At 45.1% G+C, this 22592-nt stretch overlaps 1 protein-coding gene and 1 long non-coding RNA gene across 7 annotated transcripts in view; one reads left to right on the top strand and one right to left on the bottom strand.

The window, feature by feature from the left end:
- LOC127583041 (growth factor receptor-bound protein 10-like) overlaps nt 1–22592 on the top strand; it is a 112395-nt gene that overhangs the window by 740 nt on the left and 89063 nt on the right. For 5 of the 6 annotated variants that reach the window (XR_007958197.1, XM_052038755.1, XM_052038750.1 and 2 more), the window contains exon 2: nt 8797–8893. Coding sequence is in view for 5 of the 6 variants with exons in the window: in XM_052038755.1 (XP_051894715.1) it covers nt 8797–8893 (97 nt within the window). In the remaining variant the exon portion in view is untranslated. The remainder of the gene's footprint in view (nt 1–8796; nt 8894–22592) is intronic. The other variant, XM_052038749.1, reaches the window with a different exon arrangement.
- On the bottom strand, nt 229–22583 carry LOC127583042 (uncharacterized). Its single transcript, XR_007958198.1, has 3 exons — nt 22102–22583; nt 5433–5549; nt 229–1100 (listed from the first exon to the last, which is right to left on the bottom strand). It is a non-coding gene; the product is annotated as an uncharacterized LOC127583042 (long non-coding RNA).

Raw genomic sequence — 22592 nt, 5'->3', positions numbered from 1 at the left:
AGGTTTGAGGGAGGAAAAGTGCTGAGGAGTGGGACTGGGAATGGAAGATTGGGAGCACCTTATCTCTCTCCCTCTCCCATGAGGCAGTAACAGAGTGACAGTGATGGCTAGCTCTGAAGAGAGAGCCAGTCCATTCATTAGGATGCAGCCTTGGGATTGTCAATAACTCAAAAACAACGAAGTGCAGCAACAAATAGATCAGATAAGATAAGATCAGATTTCTTTATTAGTCACATGTACGTCGAAACACACAGTGAAATGCACCTTTTAGCGTAGAGTGTTCTAGGGGCAGCCCGCAAGTGTCGCCATGCTTCCGGCGCCACCATAGCATGCCCACAACTTCCTAACCCATACGTCTTTTGTTTTTGGAATGTGGGAGGAAACTGGAGCACCCGGAGGAAACCCACGCAGACACGAGGAGAACATACAAACTCCTTACAGACAGTGGCCAGAATTGAACCCGGGTCGCTGGCGCTGTTATAGCGTTACGCTAACCGCTACACAACCGTGCCTGTACATGGGCAAGGACATGGATGGACATGGGCAAGACCTTGGGAATAACTAGCTTGCTCTTCTTCAAAATGATTCCACTGGAGATTTTACCCTCATCTGAGAGGACACAAGGCCCCCTCAGCTCAGCATCTCATTCAAAAGGCAGCACCTCCAGAATGTCTGCATTGGAATGGCATCTTAAATTTTGTGCTCAGGTCTCAGCAGCTGAGCCCAAGGTGAGGGTGTCACTCCTTGAGCCACAGCTGGATCGAGGTGAAATTAACCCAGCCTCAGCTGTGCACAGAGAAGACCCAGTCCTTGGTACAGCACAGAACACTCCTGATGTACGGAATGCTCCAGATGTGCGGAATACTCCAGATGTGCAGTAGTCCAGATGTAAGGATATCAAAAGAATTCTACGAGATCCTACAATTCACCGTGTCTGGGAAATGGCTGGACTTGTTCGCAATCTCTGGTTGCAAACATCCTGGTGGCGCAAACCTTTTCGTTAGGAGTGCAGGAAATGATGTGGAGGTATGGAATAAGTTTCTTTGGAAGTCACTTTGGCTAATGAACGAAGGTGTCATCAGATCGTTAATTGTCTCTCCCTAGGATTGAAGGAAAGGGTGAGAAGGTGAGCAGGTGATCCGTTGGTAAGGGACCAAGTCACTGGGCTCAATGAAACTGTCCCTGTTCTTAAAGCTTTTTGTACCAAATGGTTGCCTGATTATTCACAACTTAATTTTTTTATTTCTAAAATAAACGTGGCTGATCAAACTTTATTTTACCCGTAATACTGATGTTAAAGCAACATTAGTGCCTTCAATTATTTTGGACAAAGTCACTTGGATCCTCAGATGTGGACACTCTTTAAGCATGTTTTGAATGTACAATAGGGTGACACTAGCAGATTTGGACAATTAATTATAGTAAGACAGCCACACAAGGTCCTAATCTTGAAAGCAGGCCATGTGGAATGCTGACAGAGTGATGTGGCTGTGTGCAGGGACAATGTCGTGGGGCTTGCACTGACAACTTATCAAAGCTCAGCTTAAGTGAACCTGAATGTTGCTTCAAGGTCTTTACCATTAGTCGTACCTTTGATTCACTTCAAATTAAATTTGGGAGCAGTGAATCAAGTGAGAAGCTCCAAGAATCAGATTAAGTTCCATTGAGTAGTGCAGTGTAGCAAATGACCATTCAACCCATCGTGTCTGTTTTGGCTCTCTGAAAGAGCTAACCACCCAGTCCCAGTCCCAGTCCCTGCTCTCCTCTACAGTCCGGCAAACTTCTCCAGCACAAGAACATTTTTGAAAGTTACTGTTGACATCAGAGGAAAATGAAAAAAAAACTAAAGCTGAAGGCCTTATATCTAAATACAAGAAGAATTTTCAGAAACCTATCTGAAGAGGTATTACAGACAGAAATCAGAATGACCAAGACTAGCAGCGATTCCAGATACTGAAGAAAATGGGGAAGTAAGAGTGGTGTAATCCTGATGTCAAACGATGAGGTACAGAGGATCTTGGCTCTGAAAACCTGTTGGGATGGAATAAAGTAGCAATGTGGCAGAAAATTCTAACCTAATTTCTTGAAGTCCCTGGTAGCAGAGTTAATGTCAGGACCCCTCCCACCCTGGACATTCTCTCTTCCCCCTCCTGTCGTGCAGAAGATGAAAAAGCTTGAGAACATGCACCACCAGGCTCAAGGACAGCTTCTCTCCCACTGTAATCAGACTCTTGAACGGACCTCTTACACGCTAAAGTTGAACTCTTGGATCTCTCAGTCCACCTCGTCATGGCCCTTGCTCCTTGTCTATGTGCACTGCACTTCCTCTGTAACCGTAACACTATATTCTGCATTCTGTGTTTTGTTTCCTTTTGTACTACCTCAACGTACTGACGTATGGAATGATCTGTCTGAATGGCACGCAGACAAAAGCTTTTCACTGTATCTCAGTACACGTGAGAATAATATACCAAAGTGTGGAACTAGATGTATCAGGGCAACGCTGAGAAGGGCAACATTGATCTTCATATAATGTGGACAAATCCAAATCGTTTTAGTAGTCTCAATTACAAGTTCATGGAATGAGTTAAAGGGAGCCTTCTAGATCAATGTGTTGGAAAACTAACCAGAGAATTGACTATGTAAGATCTAGTATTGTGCAATGAGACATAGTTAGCTAATAACTTGACACCAATGCACCTTCTGGAGATAAGTGATCTCAATATGTTAGCATCTTATATTGGGATTGGGAGTGATTTGGATATCAGAAACTAGAGCTTTATATCTAAACAAAGCAAATTAGAAGACATGAGGTCAAATTGGCCAAGGAAGGCTAGGAAAGTAGATTAAGAGGTATGTCCCACTGTCCCTTTATCATCTCCTTTAGATTATGGTCAGTCAAAATGGAGGGGAGGGTGTGACAATGAGTGAGGCAGGTATAGGGTTCCTTTAAGATTGGAGAGCGAGATGTGTGGCTCACAGATTGGGTGGGAGAATTGGGTTTCAGTTCATGGGTTACTGGCATCAGTACTGGAGAAAGAGAGCTCTGTTCTATTCAGATGGGCTTCACCCGAATCATACTGTGGAATGGAATAACTAGAAAAAGTGATCAACTAAATAATTGGGGGTGAGTCATTGGTGTTCTTTCGAGGGGAAATTTAGAAAGTTAAACACAAGAGCACAAGAAAATAGGAGCAGGAGTAGGTCACTGCCTACTGCCATTCAAGATGATCATGGCTGGTCCGCGGTTGCCCTAACTCTGAAATTTCTCCACACCCCTCTGTTCCTCGATCTATGAAGCATTTATCCACCTCCACTTTAACTACTTCCAATGATCCGCTTTCACCGCCCACTGGTGCAGAGAATTCCAGAGATTCACCACCCTCTGTGAGAAGAGATTCCCACGTACCTCAGTTTTAAACAACCGGTCCATTATCTTGTAGTTATGTCTCCTTGTTTGTGACTCTCCCACTGGTGAAAACATCCCAACATCTACCTGTCAGGCCCACTCAGGATCTTAGATGCTTGAATAAGGTCACCCCTCGTTCTTCTAAGCTCCAGGGAATACAGACCTAAACCACATAGTCTCACTTGATAGGACAGCTCTCCCATCCCAGGAGTTACCCTGGTGACTCTCCTTTGGACTGCCTCCAATGCTACTACATTGCTTTTTAGGTAAGGGGACCAGAAATGTGCCCAGTACTCCAGGTGAGGCCTCACCAACACCCTGTCCAGCTGCAACAAAACCTCACTATTTTAAATCTCCAACCCCTTTGCAGCGAAGATGAAAATGCCGTTTGCCTTCTTAACTACTCGTTGGAGCTACCTGCTAACGTTCTGTGATTTATGCACCATCCTTCTGTACCTTAGTCACTTGCGGTCTCTCTCTGTCTCTCTCCATTATGATAGTAATCTGCCTTTTGATTCCCCTTACCAAAGTGCTCGACCTCACACTTCCCGACATTAAACTCCATTTCAAGTCTTTTGCCCACTCTCAATCTATCTGTGTCCCTTCGCAGGTTCACTGTATCCTTATCACAGCAAGTCCTTCCACCTATTTTCGTACCATCAGCAAATGTGGAGACCTTACACACACCTTTCTCCTCCCAGCCATTCATGAAAGTAGTGAACAATTGTGGCCCAAGACCTGATCCCTGGGGTACTCCACGAGTTACCCCCCAGTCTGAAAAGGACCCATTTATTCCAACTCTCTTGTTTTCTATGAGCCAGCCAGTTTTCAATACATCTAACACACTTTCCATTTCCTTATAAACAGAAAGGTCAAGGCATTAGGGTAGGTTGCAAACTGGGTTTTGATAACCAGAGACAGTGCATTCAAACATGAGTCTATCTCCATTCAGAGTTGGAGCAGCGAACAATGGTAAACAACAAAACTGATGGCTCTATCTGAACACCTCAGCGGTTACAGCAAGAGGGGTGAATCAGGGGCACAAATAGAAACCAAGGAGTATGGCCGTTACAAAGGGAAGGTTGCAAAGTGAGCAAGGGTGGGATACTTTCCTTTATGAAGAGAAAGGCAAACTGGAAAAGGAGGAGGGATAGGCTGACAATGAAGAATGGGATAAAGGTAATAGAGTGAGAAAGGATCTTAGTTCAGAAAATCAAGAAGTAGAATCAGTTTGAGTGGAACCAGGAACGTCAGATATCAGTGAGGCCCCACATAGTAATGGTAATGTAGAGCACAGTGTAACTCCGGACATGGGAAGTGTATGTACAAGGGTAATAATAAAATTATGGGTTCTTTAATCTACATAATCATTGAATCATACAGCAGGGAAACAGGTCTTTCGGCCCATTGAATCCATGCTAACCATCAAGCACCCACTAATACTGCTTTATTCTCCCCACATTCCCATCAACACCATCCCACCCCCCCCCCCAAGATTCTTCCACTCACCCCCACATTAGGGGCAACTTACAGGGGTCAATTAACCTACCAACCAGAAAATGAGCAACTGGGCAAAGTAATCAGCAGTAATCGTGTGGAAGACGAAATCGTGGCGTGTACAGAGGTGGTTGTCTAGATCAGTGTGTTGTGGAGCCAATGAAGGAGTAGGCAATTTAGGTCTGGCTTGTCCAATGAGAGAAGGTTAATTAATAATCCTGTAGTTAAGGGCTCGTTAGGGCAGAGTAATCATGAAAAGTCAGAACTTTAAGGTTGAAAGTAATTTAGTTCAAAATTAAACCAGGGTCTTAAGTCTAAGCAAACTAAATAATGAAGGTATAGGTCATGAGTTGGTTATGATAGATTAGGAAGCCAGTTAAAATGTTTGAAGTAAACAAAGCTAACGTTTAAACATTTAATACACAACATATATATCCTATAAGGCACAAAAGCCTAACAGGAAAAGTGATCTAGTTGTGATTAAAAAGAGAAGTTCATGGTAAAATATTAAAGAAAAAAAACTTACCGCATCACATTTCAGAATTGGGCAAAGGAGGACCAAGGCGTTGAGAGGAAGGGGAAAGTAGGATTGCAGAGTAACCAGGTGAGGAACATCCGAATAGACGAGACAAAGCTTCCATTGCTATGTAAAAGTGAAATGATTAACAAAAGTTAATGTGGATCTCTTACAGAGGGAGACAGGAGAAATAACGTTGGGGGAGAAAAGGCAGACAAATTAAACAAATATTTTGTTTCTGTCTTTGTGGGAAAAGATGCAGAAAGTCTCCCAAAAATAGTGAAGAACATCAACTCGAGACTGAATACGGAGCTGAAAGATATTAACGTCAGTGAAAAACTACTATTGGAAAAATCAAAGGGGCTTGAAGCTGATAAATCCCCGGGGCCGGATGACCAACGATTTGACAATGTTGGGAATGGAGATAGCGAAGCCCTGGTTGTCCTCTTCCAGTACTCCATAGATCCTAAAACAATTCCACAGATCAGAAGGTGGCAAATGTCACCCCACAGTTTAGGAAAGGACTGAGAGAGAAAATGGGGAATTATAGACCAGTTAGCCTAACATCAGTGACAGGGGAAATGGTGCAATCTATAATTACAGACGTGATAACAGGGAGCTTAGAAAATATTAATAGGGTTGGGCAGAGTCAACCAGGACTTGTGAAAGTAAATCACTTTTGACAAATCTACTGGAGTTTTTTGAGGCTATAACCAACAGAATATACAAGGGGAACCCAGTGAATGTAGTACAATTCAGAAGCTCTCAATAAAGTGCCTCACAAGAGGCTATTAGTGAAATAAACGACCCTGGGATTGGGGGTAATGTACTGGCTTGGAGTGAGGATTGGTTCACAGACAGCAAGTAGAGAGTAGGAATAAACATAATTTTTGGACGGAGACTATGGCCAGCGGGTGCTGCAGGAATTGGGAATAGGTCAAAGCTGTTCACAATCTATATCAGTGATTTGGGTGAGGACGCCAAGAGAATCTGGAGATTTGCTGGTGATACAGAGCTGGGTAATGGTGTGGATTGTAAGGAGGATGTAGAGCAGCTTCGGGGGAAAGACATGGGTCAAATGAATCAGCGAGGATGTGTCAGGTAGTGTAAAAAATGTCAGATAGGAAAATAGAAAAGATAATCACTTTTTAAATTATTGAAAGTTAACTTGCAGATACAGCAAGCAATTAGGAAGGCAAACTGTATTTTGACATTTATTGCAAGAGGATTTGTGTACAAAAATAAGGATATCTTGCTACACTTATGTTGGGCCCTGGTGAGACTGCATCTGGACTATTGTGAAACCAGTCTCCACAGCACAGAAAGGATGTATACTGCAACAGAGGAAGCAATGAAGGTTTAGTGGATTGATTCTGAGATGAGAGGTTTGTTGTATGAGGAAAGATTAAACAGACCAGGCCTGTACTATCTTGACTTTAGAAAAGAGATACTTCTTTATTGAAACATACAAAATTCTTGACAGGGTAGATGCAGTGGTGATATTTTCCCTCAGTGCAGTGCTTACAGCCAGGGGTCAGAATATGGGATCAGCCACTCAGGACTGAGATGAGGAAGAATTTCTCCACTCAAGAGGCTTACAAATTTTAGGAATTCTCTCCTCCAGAAGGCTGTGGATGGTCAGTCATTTACATTCACAGCAGGGAAGTTCAATGGATTTTTGAATAGGATTATGGAGACAGTATGGGAGGCTGGTGTTGAGGGAGTAGACCACATGATCTTTGTGAGTGGCAAAGCAGGTTCCCTGGGCCAGGTGGCCAACCCTTTATGTTTAATGCTCTCTTTATTACATTCTTTCCTTATTTATTCAGTAAACTCCAATATTTTTGGTACCAGCCTCTTATTCAGACTGAATGAGTTCCACATTTGGCACAACATTAGTTTTTCACCCTGCTAATGGTATTCCTGATGAAGGATCTGTGGTCTAGACAGGAATAGGGTTTCCCCTTTTTTAGCATTATTTCTACGTGAGAGAGCTTCGCCACTGCAGTACCAGAGTGATTGATCTCTTTCTCATTGATTCCTTATTTGGCCTGGCTGACTCAGGCCTCCTAGCGGTGTTAGATGATGTCAGGAGCTAGCAAGCAGAGAGTTAAGTGATAACAAATGTTCGTTGGACATTGTGCTGGATGAAGGAACTATCATTGAGGATGCTGAAGTTCCAAAAAACATCAAAAAGTGCTGGAAAATAGTCAGCGGGTTAGGCAGCATCTATAGTGGGAGAAAACAGAGTTAACACTTCTGATTAATTACCTTTTTAGAATAAAAGGGTCCAGTGTGTGAGCAAAATTTCCAGGCCAAAGGAGTGGAGAAGGGTGCTGGAGAATAGCTAAGCATTATATCAAAGTTGAAAGTCACTGAGATGGGGTCATAAGGGTTAAGACCAAGACCTTGCTGAGGACTGGTGATTGGAAAAGGAAAAGGCAGAAGACAAAGTGAAAACATGACAAAGGGGTTCGACTGGAAGGAGGGATGGGGGTCAAGGAAAGAAGGATCATTGCGGAAACCCACTAGTCAGGATTGAGATTGCAGAGCTCTGCCATCTCGTGATTACCTGTCCTACAGAGGGAGAAAGGAGGATCCATGAGAGGGCAGAGCATACCCTGGTGTGGTAACTAAATGTGTGGCTAGAAACTCTGATAGGTAATAAAGTGTGTGGGTATGGAATGGGTGAATTAATGAGGTAGCCAAGCTTTTCATAAAGGAAAGTTTCTGAGAAAACTCATTTACTTTATGAGTCTTGAAGACACCAACAAGATTGATTCAATCTCAGGCACCGTCTGTTATCCGGTAGTTAATGAGATCTCCTACTTAAGTTCTACTTGATTCTTTAAATTTGCAGTGACACATTTGTATTATATTGAGAAGTTTTGAGGGCTTTGGCCTTTGTTTCGCAACCTGACAATCATATTGGTTTTCTTTATCAATCCTTTCATTGATACTTCATCCACTTCTTCTCTGAATTCTCCTCTCTCATTTATTAATATTCAATAGATCTCTTCTCCTTGCTGCATGGAATTCTTGCTCATTATCCCATCTCCAGTAGTTCAATCTTCCCCAAGATCTTGAAATTCTGGAACTCTTTCTCTCTCAGGTTTTACTCCCTTCTAAATCTGCAGATTTGTGAAACCGAAATTACAGCCATTACACTCTGCTGATGTTTTACGTATGCCCCCAAGCTTCTCAATAAGAAAATCTATCGCATCAATGCAGCAAGAAAATCACAAGGAAGGCAGAGTGTTGACAGCCTGTGTTCAGGCTGGACCACCACCCAGCAATGTGAACACTGTTATATTTGGTAAGTTGTTCCAAATGAGTCAACTTCTGCAGTATCATTGATGGTATTTTTTGTTAGCAGGAGAATGTGGATATGAGAGCTATCTGCAGGTTGCGGGAGTGGATCAGGGGTCATCCCCAGGTACTATCCAGCGATTCAAAAACCAAACACCAAGGTAAGATACCCCTTTACTGCCTCAGTTACATCAACTGTTTTTTCCTTCAGTATTTTGGCTGTGACAGAGTTATGGTCCCGTAATGAAATGGATCACTTCTGCTGTCAGTTGAAGATGGGTTTAACAGTGGGATGAGGAATATGGGCATTAAGACTGGCATTGAGCAGCCAATCCTTAATGCCCCCATAAACCTGGAGATCCTGCAACACCATTGAGGTCCATCTCCAGGTTGTGGGAAGAGATCGGGGAGAGTCAATCACAGTGGGGACACAAGAGACTGCAGATGCTGGAATCTGGAGCAACACACAATCTGCTGGAGGAACTCAGTGGGTCGAGCAGCGTCTGTGGAGGGAGAGGAATTGCCGATGTTTCAGGTCTTGATGCAGAATTTTGACCCACTGAGTTCCTCCAGCAGGTTGTTTGTTGAATCACAAGCAGGCCAGGCCAGGCCAGAGAGGATGGCAGGTTTCCTTCCCTGACAAACATTCATGAACCATAGATTCAGTTTACGATATTTGTTAGTTTCATGGCTACCATTACCAACACCAGCTTTAAAACAAAACAATCCAGATTTATTTAAGTACCTGAATTTAAGTTGCCATGGCAAAATTTGAACTCTCGATATTCCAGGTTCTGGATACTAGTCCAGTAACTGGGCTTTCACATCCTGTAGTTTGAGTGTATGGCACACGTAGGAATTAGAGGCTGATAGAAAGGCCTAAGGCCTAGAAAAAATGACAGGAACAAGCAGAAAAATAGGTTGTTCTTTGAAAAGCTGACAGAATGAAACTGAACAGTGAGTGAATCAGGAGTCTGCCTCAAGCAATTTATAAACCATCTGTACCACATAACTGAAGCTTCTCCCTAGTTATCTGTTATTCTATATATGAACCATCCCAAAATCTTTGATTAGGTTCTAGCCTTTAACTTACTCCTGTATACCTAACTCTAAATCCCCCGACCCCTCGACAAAAATCCCTCCACTGAACACCTTGAATATTTCCCAGTCTGTAACAAAGTATCTTTTATTCCATATATAATTCCTATTAATCCTTTCATTATATTACAACTTTAGATACCCTTAGCTGCCCCAGTAACATCAACTCATCATTATTCTTTTCCTTCAGTATTTTGGCCTGGGCAGAGTTACAGTCCCATAATGAAATGGATCATTTCTGCTGTCAGTTTAAAGTGGGATTAATGTTGGAATAAAGAATATGAACATCAAGGCTGGCACTTAACCCAAGTATTTTATAATTTATATGGAGAGATTGTCTACAGAGTCTCTGTGGGTGGAGGTTAGGAACAGGAAGGGGTCTATAACTTTACTGGGTGTTTATTATAGGCCGCCCAATAGTAACAGGGATATCGAGGAGCAGACAGGGAAGCAGATCCGAGAAAGGTGTGATAATAACAGAGTTGTTGTGATGGGAGATTTTAATTTCCCAAACATCGATTGGCATCTCCAGACAGTGAGGGGTGTGGATGGGGTGGAGTTTGTTAAGTGTGTTCAGGAAGGATTCTTGACACAATATGTAGATAAGCCTACAAGAGGAGTGGCTGTGCTTGATTTGGTATTGGGAAATGAACCTGGTCAGGTGCCAGATCTCTCAGTGGGAGAGCATTTTGGAGATAGTGATCATAATTCTATCTACTTTACGTTAGCACTGGAGAGGGATAGGAACAGACGGACTAGAAAGGTGTTTACTTGGAGTAAAGGGAATTATGAGGCTCTCAGGCAGGAAATTGGAAGCTTAAATTGGCAACAGTTGTTCTCAGGGAAAAATACGGAAGAAATGTAGCAAATATTCAGGGGATATTTGGGTGGAGTTCTGCACAGACACGTTCCAATGAGACAGGGGAGTCACGAGAGGATACAGGAACCGTGGTGTACAAAGGCGATAATAAATCTAGTCAAAAGGAAAAGAAAAGCTTACAAAAGGTTCAGAGAGCTAGGTAATGTTAGAGATCTGGAAGAGTATAAGGATAACAGGAAGGAACTTAAGAAGGAAATTAGGAGAGCCAGAAGGGGACGTGAGAAGGCCTTGGCGGGCAGGATTAAGGAAAACCCCAAGGCGTTCTACAAGTATGTGAAGAGCAAGAGGATAAGATGCGAAAGGATAGGGCCTATCAAGTGCAGCAGTGGGAAAGTGTGTATGGATCTGGAAGAAATAGCAGAGGTACTTAATGAATACTTTACATCAGTATTCACTACGGAAAAAGATCTGGGTGATTGTAGTGAGGACTTGCAGCAGGCTGAAAAGCTTGAGCCTGTAGATATTAGGAAAGAGGAAATGCTAGAACTTTTGGAAAGCATCAAGTTGGATAAGTCGCCGGGACCGGATGAGATGTACCCCAGGCTGCTGTGGGAGGCGAGGGAAGAGATTGCGGAACCTCTGGCGATGATCTTTGCATCATCGATGGAGACTGGAGAGATCCCAGAAGATTGGAGAGTTGCGGATGTTGTTCCTTTATTCAAGAAAGGGAGTAGGGATAGCCCAGGTAATTATAGACCAGTGAGTCTTACCTCAGTGGTTGGTAAACTGATGGAGAAGATCCTGAGAGGCAGGATTTATGAATATTTGGAAAGGTATAATATGATTAGGAACAGTCAGCATGGCTTTGTCAAGGGCAGGTCCTGCCTTACGAGCCTGATTGAATTTTTTGAGAATGTGACTAAACACATCAATGAAGGGAGAGCAGTAGATGTAGTGTATATGGATTTCAGCAAGGCATTTGGTAAGGTACCCCATGCAAGGCTTATTGAGAAAGTAAGGAGGCATGGGATCCAAGGGGACATTGCAGTGTGGATCCAGAACTGGCTGGCCCACAGAAGGCAAAGAGTGGTTGTTGAAGGGTCGTATTCTGCATGGAGGTCGGTGACCAGTGGTTTACCTCAGGGATCTGTACTGGGACCCTTACTCTTCGTGATTTTTATAAACGACCTGGATGAGAAAGTGGAGGTATGTGTTAGTAAGTCTGTGGATGACACAAAGTTTGGATATGTAGTGGATAGTATAGAGGGCTGTCAGAGGTTACAGTGGGACATAGATAGGATGCAAAGTTGGGCTGAGAAGTGGCAGATGCAGTTCAACCCAGATAAGTGTGAAGTGGTTCAATTTGGTAGGTCAAATATGATGGCAGAATATAGTATTAATGGTAGGACTCTTGGCAGTGTGGAGGATCAGAGGGATCTTGGGGTCTGAGTCTATAGGACGCTCAAAGCAGCTGCACAGGTTGACTCTGTGGTTAAGAAGGCATATGGTGTATTGTCTTTCATCAATCAGGGAATTGAATTTAGGAGTTGAGAGGCATTGTTGCAGCTATATAGGACTCTGGTCAGACCCCACTTGGAGTACTCTACTCAGTTCTGGTCGCCTCACTACAGGAAGGATGTGGAAGCCATAGAAAGGGTGCAGAGGAGATTTACAAGGATGCTGCCTGGATTGGGGAGCATGCCTTATGAAAGCAGGTTGAGGGAACTTGGCCTTTTCTCCTTGGAGCGACGGAGGATGAGGGGGGACCCTATACACAAGATGATGAGAGGCATTGATCGGGTGGATAGTCAGAGGCTTTTCCCTAGGGCTGAAAGGGTGGCCACAAGAGGACACAGGTTTAAGGTGCTGGGGAATAGGTACAGAGGAGATGTGAGGGGTAAGTTTTTTACTCAGAGAGTGGTGAGTGTGTGGAATGGGCTGCCGGCAACGGTGGTGGAGGTGGATACGATAGGGTCTTTTAAGAGACTTTAGGATAGGTACATGGAGCTGAGAAAAATAGAGGGCTATGGGTAAGCCTAGTAATTTCTAAGGTAGGGACATGTTCGGCACAGCTTTGTGGATCGAAGGGCCTGAATTGTGCTGTAGGTTTTCTATGTTTCTATGTTTCTAAATCCCACTGAACCCCTCAAATTAGTTCCCAGCCTGTAACTCATTCCCAGGCATCTGTTATTCTTTATGTAAATCACAATTTATCATCATGCATGTTGGTGTGTCGGTGCAGAAACCTTCACTGGTAGGACCTGTGCAGGGGGAGGTAACTATTGTCCAACGTTGGGCACCAGCTTTGCAGAGTGTGTTTAGCTAGCTTCACTCCATACACAGTGGCGCTTTGTACAGCTGACACGATCGCCCATACCTCGACTGTGGAGTGCTTCCATGGCTCACTCTTGAGGTACATTTCATGCATTTTCCCCATGGACATTTGCTTCCACATTGCCAGCTTCCATGTTCCTGACCCTGTGGTAGGTCTTGCACTGAAGGCTGCTGTCAAGCGCAGCCAGCACCTGACAGGAAGGAACCTTGTTATATTTGTAATCTTTGCCTTTATGATCCTGACGTTCCCCAGGTTTCTGCTTTGTTCAAGGCGAATGGGCAGACACAGAGGTTCCTTTAACAGCACGTGTGTGGAACCATCCTGCTGAATGACAGCTCCGAGATCTTTGCTGGGTGGCCACATTACCGTGGAAACAAGAGTTAATTAAATGCTGACATTCCCACAGTGACTGACAACCACTGTTCTGGAGCCTGAGTCTGGAGTTAATTTAAACATTGATTAACAGGGAGGAGATTCAAGCACTGACCCTCAGAGTTGGGAACAGATTTTAAGAAAAAAGTTGCTTAATTGTTTTCAGTCTGAGTTCAGGATGAAAGGCCAGTCACAATGCGTGCTGGTTTGTTGGATATAACTCACTCTGCTCGAAGCTGGTGTAATATGGGCTGGGAAACTCTGCGATGGCAAGGCAGACACTGTTGTGGGAGCACTCTCTGCATTAACCTTGGAGCTGTGACTCAGGCAGGCTGGGGGGGTTAGTCATCTGCAATTCAGTTCCTGTTCCTCACTACTCCTTATCTCAGACATTATCACCCGTACAAGGTGTACGTGGGAATGAAGGGAACTTGGAAATGAGCCAGCAGTGTTTCATTCCCCCAACCACAGCCACCTGCACTGATCATTCGGAGCAGGAGCAAAAGGGTCCCTCGAGCTTGCTTCACCATTCAGTAAGGTCAAGGCTTCCCACCTGATCCTCATATCCCTCAGTTGCCCGAAGTGTCCAGATTGGGCTCTGCTGTGAGTCTGCTCAACAACTGGAGGGTACAGAACACCATGAATTCACAGCCTGCTGATTGCGTACGCCTGACCTGCATCCTGAGATCTTGCTCTCTTATTCTGGCCTCCCACCCAGGGAAAGTCTCTCTCCGTCTCTCCTGCAAACCCCTCCCAGAATCATATTGCCGGAAATTTGATTGCACCTTTGTTGGTGTACCAGAATATTTTGAGTATAGTGCTTGCACCAAATTGTGTTCAGGTTAACTGGTTTATAATTCCCTGATTCCTCCTCCTTTTCTGTTTTTAACATTTTCTACCTGCCAATCTGTGTTCTGTAGAACTGGGAAGCAAATCTCAGGATGAAGGGTCCACTGTTTAAAACTGAGGTGACAAGAATTTTACTACTTCAGCTGGTTCCAAACCAGGACATCCACTGTCACCATCGCGACTTTCTTCAAAGCCTTGGGATACAAGTCAGAGCTTCCGGGGATTAATCAGTTTTAGTCCCACCAATTTGTCCAGTGCTGTTTTGTTTTCTACTGATAATTTTTTGAGCGTGTTCACTCCAGAGCACTAGTTCTGCACCATTTCTGGGAGTTGTTCAGTACCGTCATCTGTGGAGATAGACATAAATATATATTTTTAAACTTCACTGCCACCTCTTTATTCCCCACTATTGTTTCTCTTGCTTCAGACAGTAAAAGACTGAAAGTTTATTTAATTTTCTTCCTCTGAGATGCATTGAACTGTGACCTGCTGAGGTCCTGACAGAAGCACTATCATTGTGATCCATCTTCTGCCATGTTCTGTCCAGCAATTAGCCCAGTCCCCACAGTAGTCAGGCACCATTAGCACACAGGCTGCCTGAGGACAGGGGAGGCTAGAGGTGGGAGGATCCTCGCTGTTTTACACAAATATACCTCCTCCCTGAAAGTTAGTTACCCTCCTCCCAATGCCAGCCACACCGAACCCCACACTGGTGTTGCTATGGGATGATCACTGAACCAAACAAAACATTATTTGCTCATTAGTTACATTCTGCTAAAAGCTTGCAATTGCTTTCTCAGCCTGAACACTCTAGAATGAACTGTGCACTGTGAATTTTGGATCTGTCTGGTGCAGCATCCCATGTTGTCAAAGGAAAAAACTCTCCCGTTGTGCTCCGTGTTTTGTGACTGTTCAATGCCATGGACACCTGGGGACTGCTGACCAGTCAAGCAGCAGCCTGACATGGTGGTAATCATAGCTTGCAAGCAGCATGTCAGGATCCTCCATCACAATCCCCACACATCCTGGGTCAGTGACAGGGCAGAGCCACCACAGGGCTGGTAGACAGGTGGGAGGGGGAACTGTCCCTCAGAGTCCCACGGAGAAGACAGACTGGGTCTGTGGCAGGTAACAGTCAAACCAACACAAGGGGAAAACCTACTTGGTCTCATCCTCACCAGTCTGTCTGTCACTGCACTGGTAGGAGTGACCACCACAGGCTCCTTGTGCAGACAAAGTCCCACCCTTACACCGAGGACATCTCCATTGTGTTGTGTAGCACTGACAATGGGCCAAACGGAATGGACTCAGACATATCTGGGTGGTGTACTGACATGGCTGGTTAAAACACTGCCTCAGAGCTCCAGTGATATCAGTTCAATTCAGACATCCAGTTTTGTCTGTGTGGAGTTTGTACATTCTCCCAGTGACTGACTCTGGTTTCTCACATCCCAAACACCTGTGGGTTGGTAGGTTAACTCAGCATGTATATTGGCCCAATGTGTAATGGGATAGAGTGCCTGTTTGTGTGCTCTAACGCTCTGCCAGTTACGTGGGCATTCAGCAGGTCTGTGGACCATAGGCGGCAGCAGGATTGTGTTCCAGTGCAATCTACAACCTCACTCTACCAGTGGGATCAACTGTGGTTCAGTGAGCAGTCCAGAAGGTCATGCTTGGAGCAGCATTGGTCATTACTAGAACTGAGGTGCCAACCTGACAAAGTTGACAGGGAGTTACATACAACAGGCAGAAGTAAGCAATCCCAAGACCAAGAGTTCAGATCAAAGCTCAGCAACCTGCCACGTTATGAATGGTGGTAGACAATTAAACAGCTCATTGCGTGAAGAGGTTCCAGTGACATCCCCACCCTGAGGAATGTGGTGTCCAGTATGTGAGTGATAAAGACAAGATGAAAGCAGTCTTGACCACGTTTAGCCAGAAAAGCTGACACAGGATCCATGTAACGTGTCCTCAATAGTGCTATGGAACAGTTCTTTAGGGATAAGGGTCTCCAACATCTCAAAAAAATGTATAAATAAAATAAGATTACCCACCAACAACTCACTCAATGATGCCAGTTTAGGTATCGATAGGGTCACTCAGCTCAGACCCCATCGCTGCCCTGGTCTGAAAATGGACCAAAGAGCTGAATTCCACAGGTGAGACCAGAGTGACCAACCTTGACATGAAGAAAACATTTGACTGGGTTTTGCAGCAAGTAAAACTGAAGTCAATGGGAATCAGTGGGAGAGCACTCCAGTAGCTGGAGTCACACCTCACACAAGGGAAGGTGCTTGTGATTGTTGGAGGTCAATATCCCAGTCCCAGGACATCACTGCAGGACTTCCTTGGGGCAGTCCTAGGCCCAACTCTCCATCAATAAACTTCTATCCATTTCAAGGTCAGAGTTGGGGTATTCACTGATAACTGTGCAATATCCAATTCCATTTGCAAGCTGTCCATGGTGTATGCAGCAAGCTCTGAACAACACTGAGGCAGGAGTTGAGAAGTGGCAAGTAGTCATGCCACATGTGTAACAGGCAATGACCGTCTCCAACAAGAGGCGGTGTAACCATGAGGCCTAGGTAGTTAGTGAGATGATATCTCTGAACGCCTCACCTTAAACATCCTGGGGGGTGTCTCCATTCACTAGAAGCTCATCTGGACCAGTGGTATAAATGCCAAGACTTCAAGAGCAGTTCAAAGGTTAGATATCCTGTGGCTCACCAGATGACACCACAAAGCCTTTCTGTACCAGCCAGGCTCCAACTGTGTGATGCAATAACACTCAAGCAGCTCTAGCCCATCCAGGCCAAGCAGCCTGCTGGATGGGTACTTATCCAACACTCCAAATGGTTGTTCTTTCCACCACTGATGCACTGTGGCTGCAGTGTGCACCGTCTACAAAATGCACTGCAGTCGCTCTCCCGGGCCACTCCAAAATTCAAACGGACAAGGGCAGCAGGTGCAGTGGGACACCACCAGCTTCAGGTTCCCCACCATTTCGCACATCATTCTGACGTGGAGTATATCACCGCAGCTTCACCAGTGGTGGGTCTAAATCCTGGGCTGTGGGAGCACCTTCAGCAGAAGATCTGCTGCTGTTTAAGAGAGACGCTCACTGCTACCTTACGGATGGACAATAAATGCAGGCCTTGCCAACAACCCCCACATCCCAAACAATGAATTAAAGAAATGTAAATCTAAACCCACAGCAACGTGATTGTCTCTTAACTGAAATGCCCATCAAGCTGAGAGCAGTTAGAGGCAGACTCGAGCCTCAGTCTGCAGGACAGTGGGCCAGGAGTCAGCAGTGGGAGTAACCACTTCTGGTTCTCGTGGATGGTCCAAGGCACCTCCATCTGTGCCACACCTTTCTTTCATTCTATGAAAAACTCTCCAGAAAAAGGCAGCGAGCGCAAGATATTTACGTATAAAATAAAAGTGTAAAATCACTGGCGTGTGGTCACCAGGAATGAAGGAGGATTATCCTCTCGTTCCTATTCTCTCCGGCTGGAGCATTGTTATTATGTGCAGCCTTGAAAATAAAACTGCTTTTTCTCTGGGAGCTGAACATATAAAATAGGAATTGCCCTGAGTTTATTGCCCAATGTATTTTGCCCATTAGAGTGCTGATCAATAAATCCATAAGGAATCTCTGGAACCATTCCAACAAAAGCTGACGTAAAGTGTAAACTGTGTCAGTGACCCACATATTCGACAAAGCCACTAGTCTCTACTCTGGGAATGAGAAGCATCAGCCCAAGCTTCCTCTCTCAGTACAAATTAAGTCACAATTCCAGTTGCTACAACACCAATTAGGAAGATGTAACAAAGGCAAACAATGAACAGATTTTAGTCAGCAGACTGCAACCCTCCATAGTTGCAATGTCCTTAAACAGCAGTCTCCCAAACTACCACTCAGAATGGATTTCCAGATACTAGACCCAGGAGCATAGAACATGGAACAGTACAGCACAGTACAGGCCCTTCAGCCCACGATGTTGTGCCAACCTATATAAACCTACACCACGATCAATCTAACCCTTCCCTCCTACACAGGTCATAACACTCTATTTTTCTTTCATTCACATGCCTATCTAACAGTCTTTTAAATGTCCCTGTTGTATCAGCCTCTACCACCACCACCAGCAGTGCGTTTCAGGCACCCACCACTCTCTATGTAAAAAACTTACCTCTGACATCTCCCTTAAACTTTCCTCCACTCATCTTAAACTCATCAGATGTCCTCTGGTATTGGCCATTGCTGCCCTAGGGAAATGGTGCTGGCTGTGCCTTCTATCTATGCACCTCATGATCTTATACACCTCTACCAAGTCACTTCTCATCCTGCATCACTCCAAAGAGAAAAGCCCTAGCTCGCTCATCCTTTCCTCATAAGATATGTTCTCGAATCCAGGCGGCATCCTGGTATATCTCCTCTGCACCCTCTCCAAAGCTTCCACAACCTTCCTACCATGAGGCGACCAGAACTGAACACAATACTCCAAGTGTGGTCTAACCAGAGATTTATAGAGCTGTGACAATACCTCGCGGCTCTTGAATTCAATCCCCCGATTTATGAAGGCCAGCACACCATATGCCATCTTAACCACCCTATCAACTTAGGCATTAACTTTGAGGGATCTATGGACTTGGACCACTTGAATACTTTGCTTTAGTGCTCCCTAGGGAGAGGGACTTTGAAAGTGAGGTCAGCATAGAACAGGTTAATGTGCTGGAGCATGTCGAGGTTAAGAAAGAGGCAGTGTTGGAACTTCTCAAAAACATTAGGATAGATAAGTCCCTGGGACCAGAAGGGATGTACCACAGGTTACTACAGGAGGCGAAGGAAGAGATTGCTGGGGTACTGACGATGATCTTTGTGTCCTCCCTGGCCACAGGAGTGGTGCCAGAGGACTGGAGGATGGCAAATGTTCCATTTTTCAAGAAAGGTGATAGGGATAATCCAGGGAATTATAGACAAGTGAGCCTTACATCAGTGGTGGGCAAGCTATTGGAGAGGATTCTTAGGGACAGGATTTATGAGCATTTGGAGAAGCATAGTCTTATTAGGGATAGTCAACATGGCTTTGTGAGGGGTAGGTCATGCCTCACGAGCCTAAATGAGTTTTTCGAAGAGGTGACAAAACAAATAGATGAAGGTAGACCAGTGGATGTGGTGTTTGACAAGGTTCCCCATGGTAGGCTCATCCATAAAGCCATGAGGCATGGGATCCATGGAGACTTGGCTGTGTGGATTCGGAATTGGCCTGCCCACAGAAGGCAGAGGGTGGTGGTAGATGGAGGGTATTCTGCCTGGAGGTCGGTGACCAGTGGTGTTCTGCAGGGATCTGTTCTGGGTTCCTGCTCTTTGTGATTTTTATAAATGACTTGGATGAGGAAGTGGAGGGATGGGTTAGTAAGTTTGCAGATGACACGACTACATACACACACATACTCAGGTACACACACTTCCATGCACACAAACACACACATTCACTCATTCACACAGACATCACCTACACACTCAGATTCACTCACATAAACTCATTTGCACGCACACACACTCATGCACTCACTGTCACTCACCAGTGCCCACTCACCTCTGCACACACACACATGGATATACTCACACACTTGCAAATGAACTCACTCGTGCGCACACACTCACACACACACACACTCACACACACTCACACACACACACACTCACACACACACACACTCACGCGTGCATGAAGACGTACAGTACTCACTTGATCATGCCCTCTCACACACTTATTCAGACACTCTTATTCACAATCTCATATTGACAGGTTGGCACTCATGCATGCTTTGTGGTTAGGAGTCCTGAGGAATGAAGGGTTAGGGTAGGATGTGAGGGTGGAGGTAAGAGCGGCACAGGTCTGACTGTGCCACCAAGGTTGAAATCAGAGGGCAATTGCAATGGAGACCATTGATCATTTGAACATTGAAGGTCTCACTTGGTTGGGATGTATTCCTGGGAAGTTATAGCAGGTGAGCCCTCCAGTCACTCTCTCCTCCCCCTGCCAATTGCAATTGCCCCAGTTACAGTATCTAATAGCCTTTACTCTATGGGATCTGAGGCAAGTTGGTGAACTGGTTGGGTAAAAGGAGGCGGTGGGTGATGGTGGAGGGTCATTGTATGATTAGAAGTCCATGACCAGCAATGTGCCACAGGGATCAGTGCTGGCACCCTTATCGTTTGATATATACATTACCAGTTTGGATGTGAATATAATCAGAATCAGAATCAGGTTTTTTATCATTGACTTATGTTGTGAAATGTGTTGTTTTGCAGCAGCAGTATAGTGCAAAGACATCAAATTACACTAAGTTACAAAACAAACAGTGCAAAAAAAAGGAATACTGGGGTAATATTCACGGGTTCATGGACCATTCAGAAATCTGATGGTGGAGGGGAAGAAGCTGTTCCTGAATCATTGAGTGTGGGTCTTCAGGCTCCTGTACCTCCTCCCCGATGGTAGTAATGAGAAGAGGGCATGTCTCAAATGGTGAGGGTCCTTAATGATAGATCCCGCCTTCTTGAGGCACCACCTCTTGAAGATGTCCTCGATGGCGGGGAGGGTTGTGCCCGTGCTGGAGCTGGCTGAGTCTACAACCCTCTGCAGCCTCTTGTGATCCTGTGCATTGGAGCATCCATACCAGGCGGTGATGCAACCAGTCAGAATGCTCTCCACTGTACATCTACAGAAATTTGTAAGAGTCTTTGATGATGTACTGAACCTGAAACTCCTAACAGAGTAGAGTATAGGAAGTATGATGAGTAAGTTTGCAAATGACACAATAATTGGTGGTGTTGTTGATAGTGACGAGGACAGTTGTAGGCTACAGGATGATGTAGATCAGTTAGTACGATAGGCAGAACAATTGCAGATGGAATTTAATCCTGATAAGTGCAAAGTGATGGATTTTGGGGGTTGTGTAACACCAGGACATACATAATGAATGGTGGTGCCCTAAAGAGTACTGAGAAACAGAGGGACCTTGGTATGCAAGTCCAAGGATCCCGGAAGGTGGCAGCATTTAGATAAGGTGATGAAGAAAGCGTACAGGATACTTGCCTTCATTAGCTGAGGCACAGAATGTAAGAAAAGGGAGGTTGCGATAAAACTTTATAAAAATTGCTGAGACCACAGGTGGGGCATTGTGGGCTGTTCTGGTCACCACACTGCAAGAAAGATGTGAATACACTGGAGAGGTGCAGAGCATATTCACCAGGATGTTACTGGGATGGAGTGTTTCAGTTATGAGATGAGACTGGAGAGGCTGGGTCTGTTCTCCCTGGAGTGGAGGAGGCTGAGAGAAGGTGTACAAAATGATGAGGGGCATGGAAAACGTGGTTAGTGAGAAACTTTGGTGCAAAGCAGAGGGCATATGGTTAGAGTAAGGGGTAGGGCATTTAGAGGGGATCTGAAGAACTTTTTCATCAGAGGGTAGTTGGAATCTGGAACACACAGGCAGTGTCTCACAACATCTAGACAAGCACTTGAGGTCATACGAAGCTATGGACCAAATGACCAAGTGAGTGTAAATGGGATTTGTATGTATGGGTCCTTGATGGTCAGCATGGACATGGTGGGCCAAAGGGCCTGTTTCTGGGATCTATGACTCTCTATGATTGAAATCCGATGGTCACCTTTAATTCCTGGGAGCTGCAGCTCACTCCTGGATGTTGGTAGCCCTGATTCCTGGTGACCAGCTGAGGCATCTAATCACTCAGCATTCCATTTCTGTGCTGAGAGAGAAAAACACAAGATCGGAGGTTGAATTTTCCTCTCTGGGTATGAGGTACTAATGACTCCTTAGGCAGGAGGAAGGAGCTGGTGTTTCGGGGAAGAGCGACTCACCCACAGGCTGCTTTGACTTTGCAGTGCTGCTGGTTTCAGGGTCTGACTTGAAGAGGCGAGTTTTCCAAACATTGTAAGGATGACGTAAAGGTGCTTGGTGTTAGGCTTAGGGCTGTGTTGGCAGCAGAAGCAGATACGAGGCTTGTGATGTAAGTCAGTGCGAGCCCAGAGGCGAGTTCCTGTGGTTTTCTTCAGTTCCAGGCCCTCTTGTTGTGGGGAGAATGTTGCTGGGAGCCAGGAATGAGGAGGAGCTGTCAAGGCACTGCTGCAGACGGTGCTGCAGATTCACAGTAACCTCTGAATAACCAGTTGTAAAAGTGCGCTGCAGCCCTGCCATTCTCTGCGATCGTGACCCAGGCTGAATGAACAGCTTGGTGTGGAGGCCAAAGCGGAGCTTGCATCTGGTGACTGGCCCCTAAAGTGCAGCAGTGCAGCACAGCTTCTTGTCTGCAGAGACACAGAGATTTTAGCTGCAGTGCGTGTGCCGGACT

This window comes from Pristis pectinata, chromosome 25 (genome assembly GCF_009764475.1).
Source record: "Pristis pectinata isolate sPriPec2 chromosome 25, sPriPec2.1.pri, whole genome shotgun sequence".
Taxonomy (NCBI): domain Eukaryota; kingdom Metazoa; phylum Chordata; class Chondrichthyes; order Rhinopristiformes; family Pristidae; genus Pristis; species Pristis pectinata.
The sequence above is the reverse complement of the archived record's forward strand: the minus strand, read 5'-3'. Positions and strand labels throughout refer to the sequence as shown.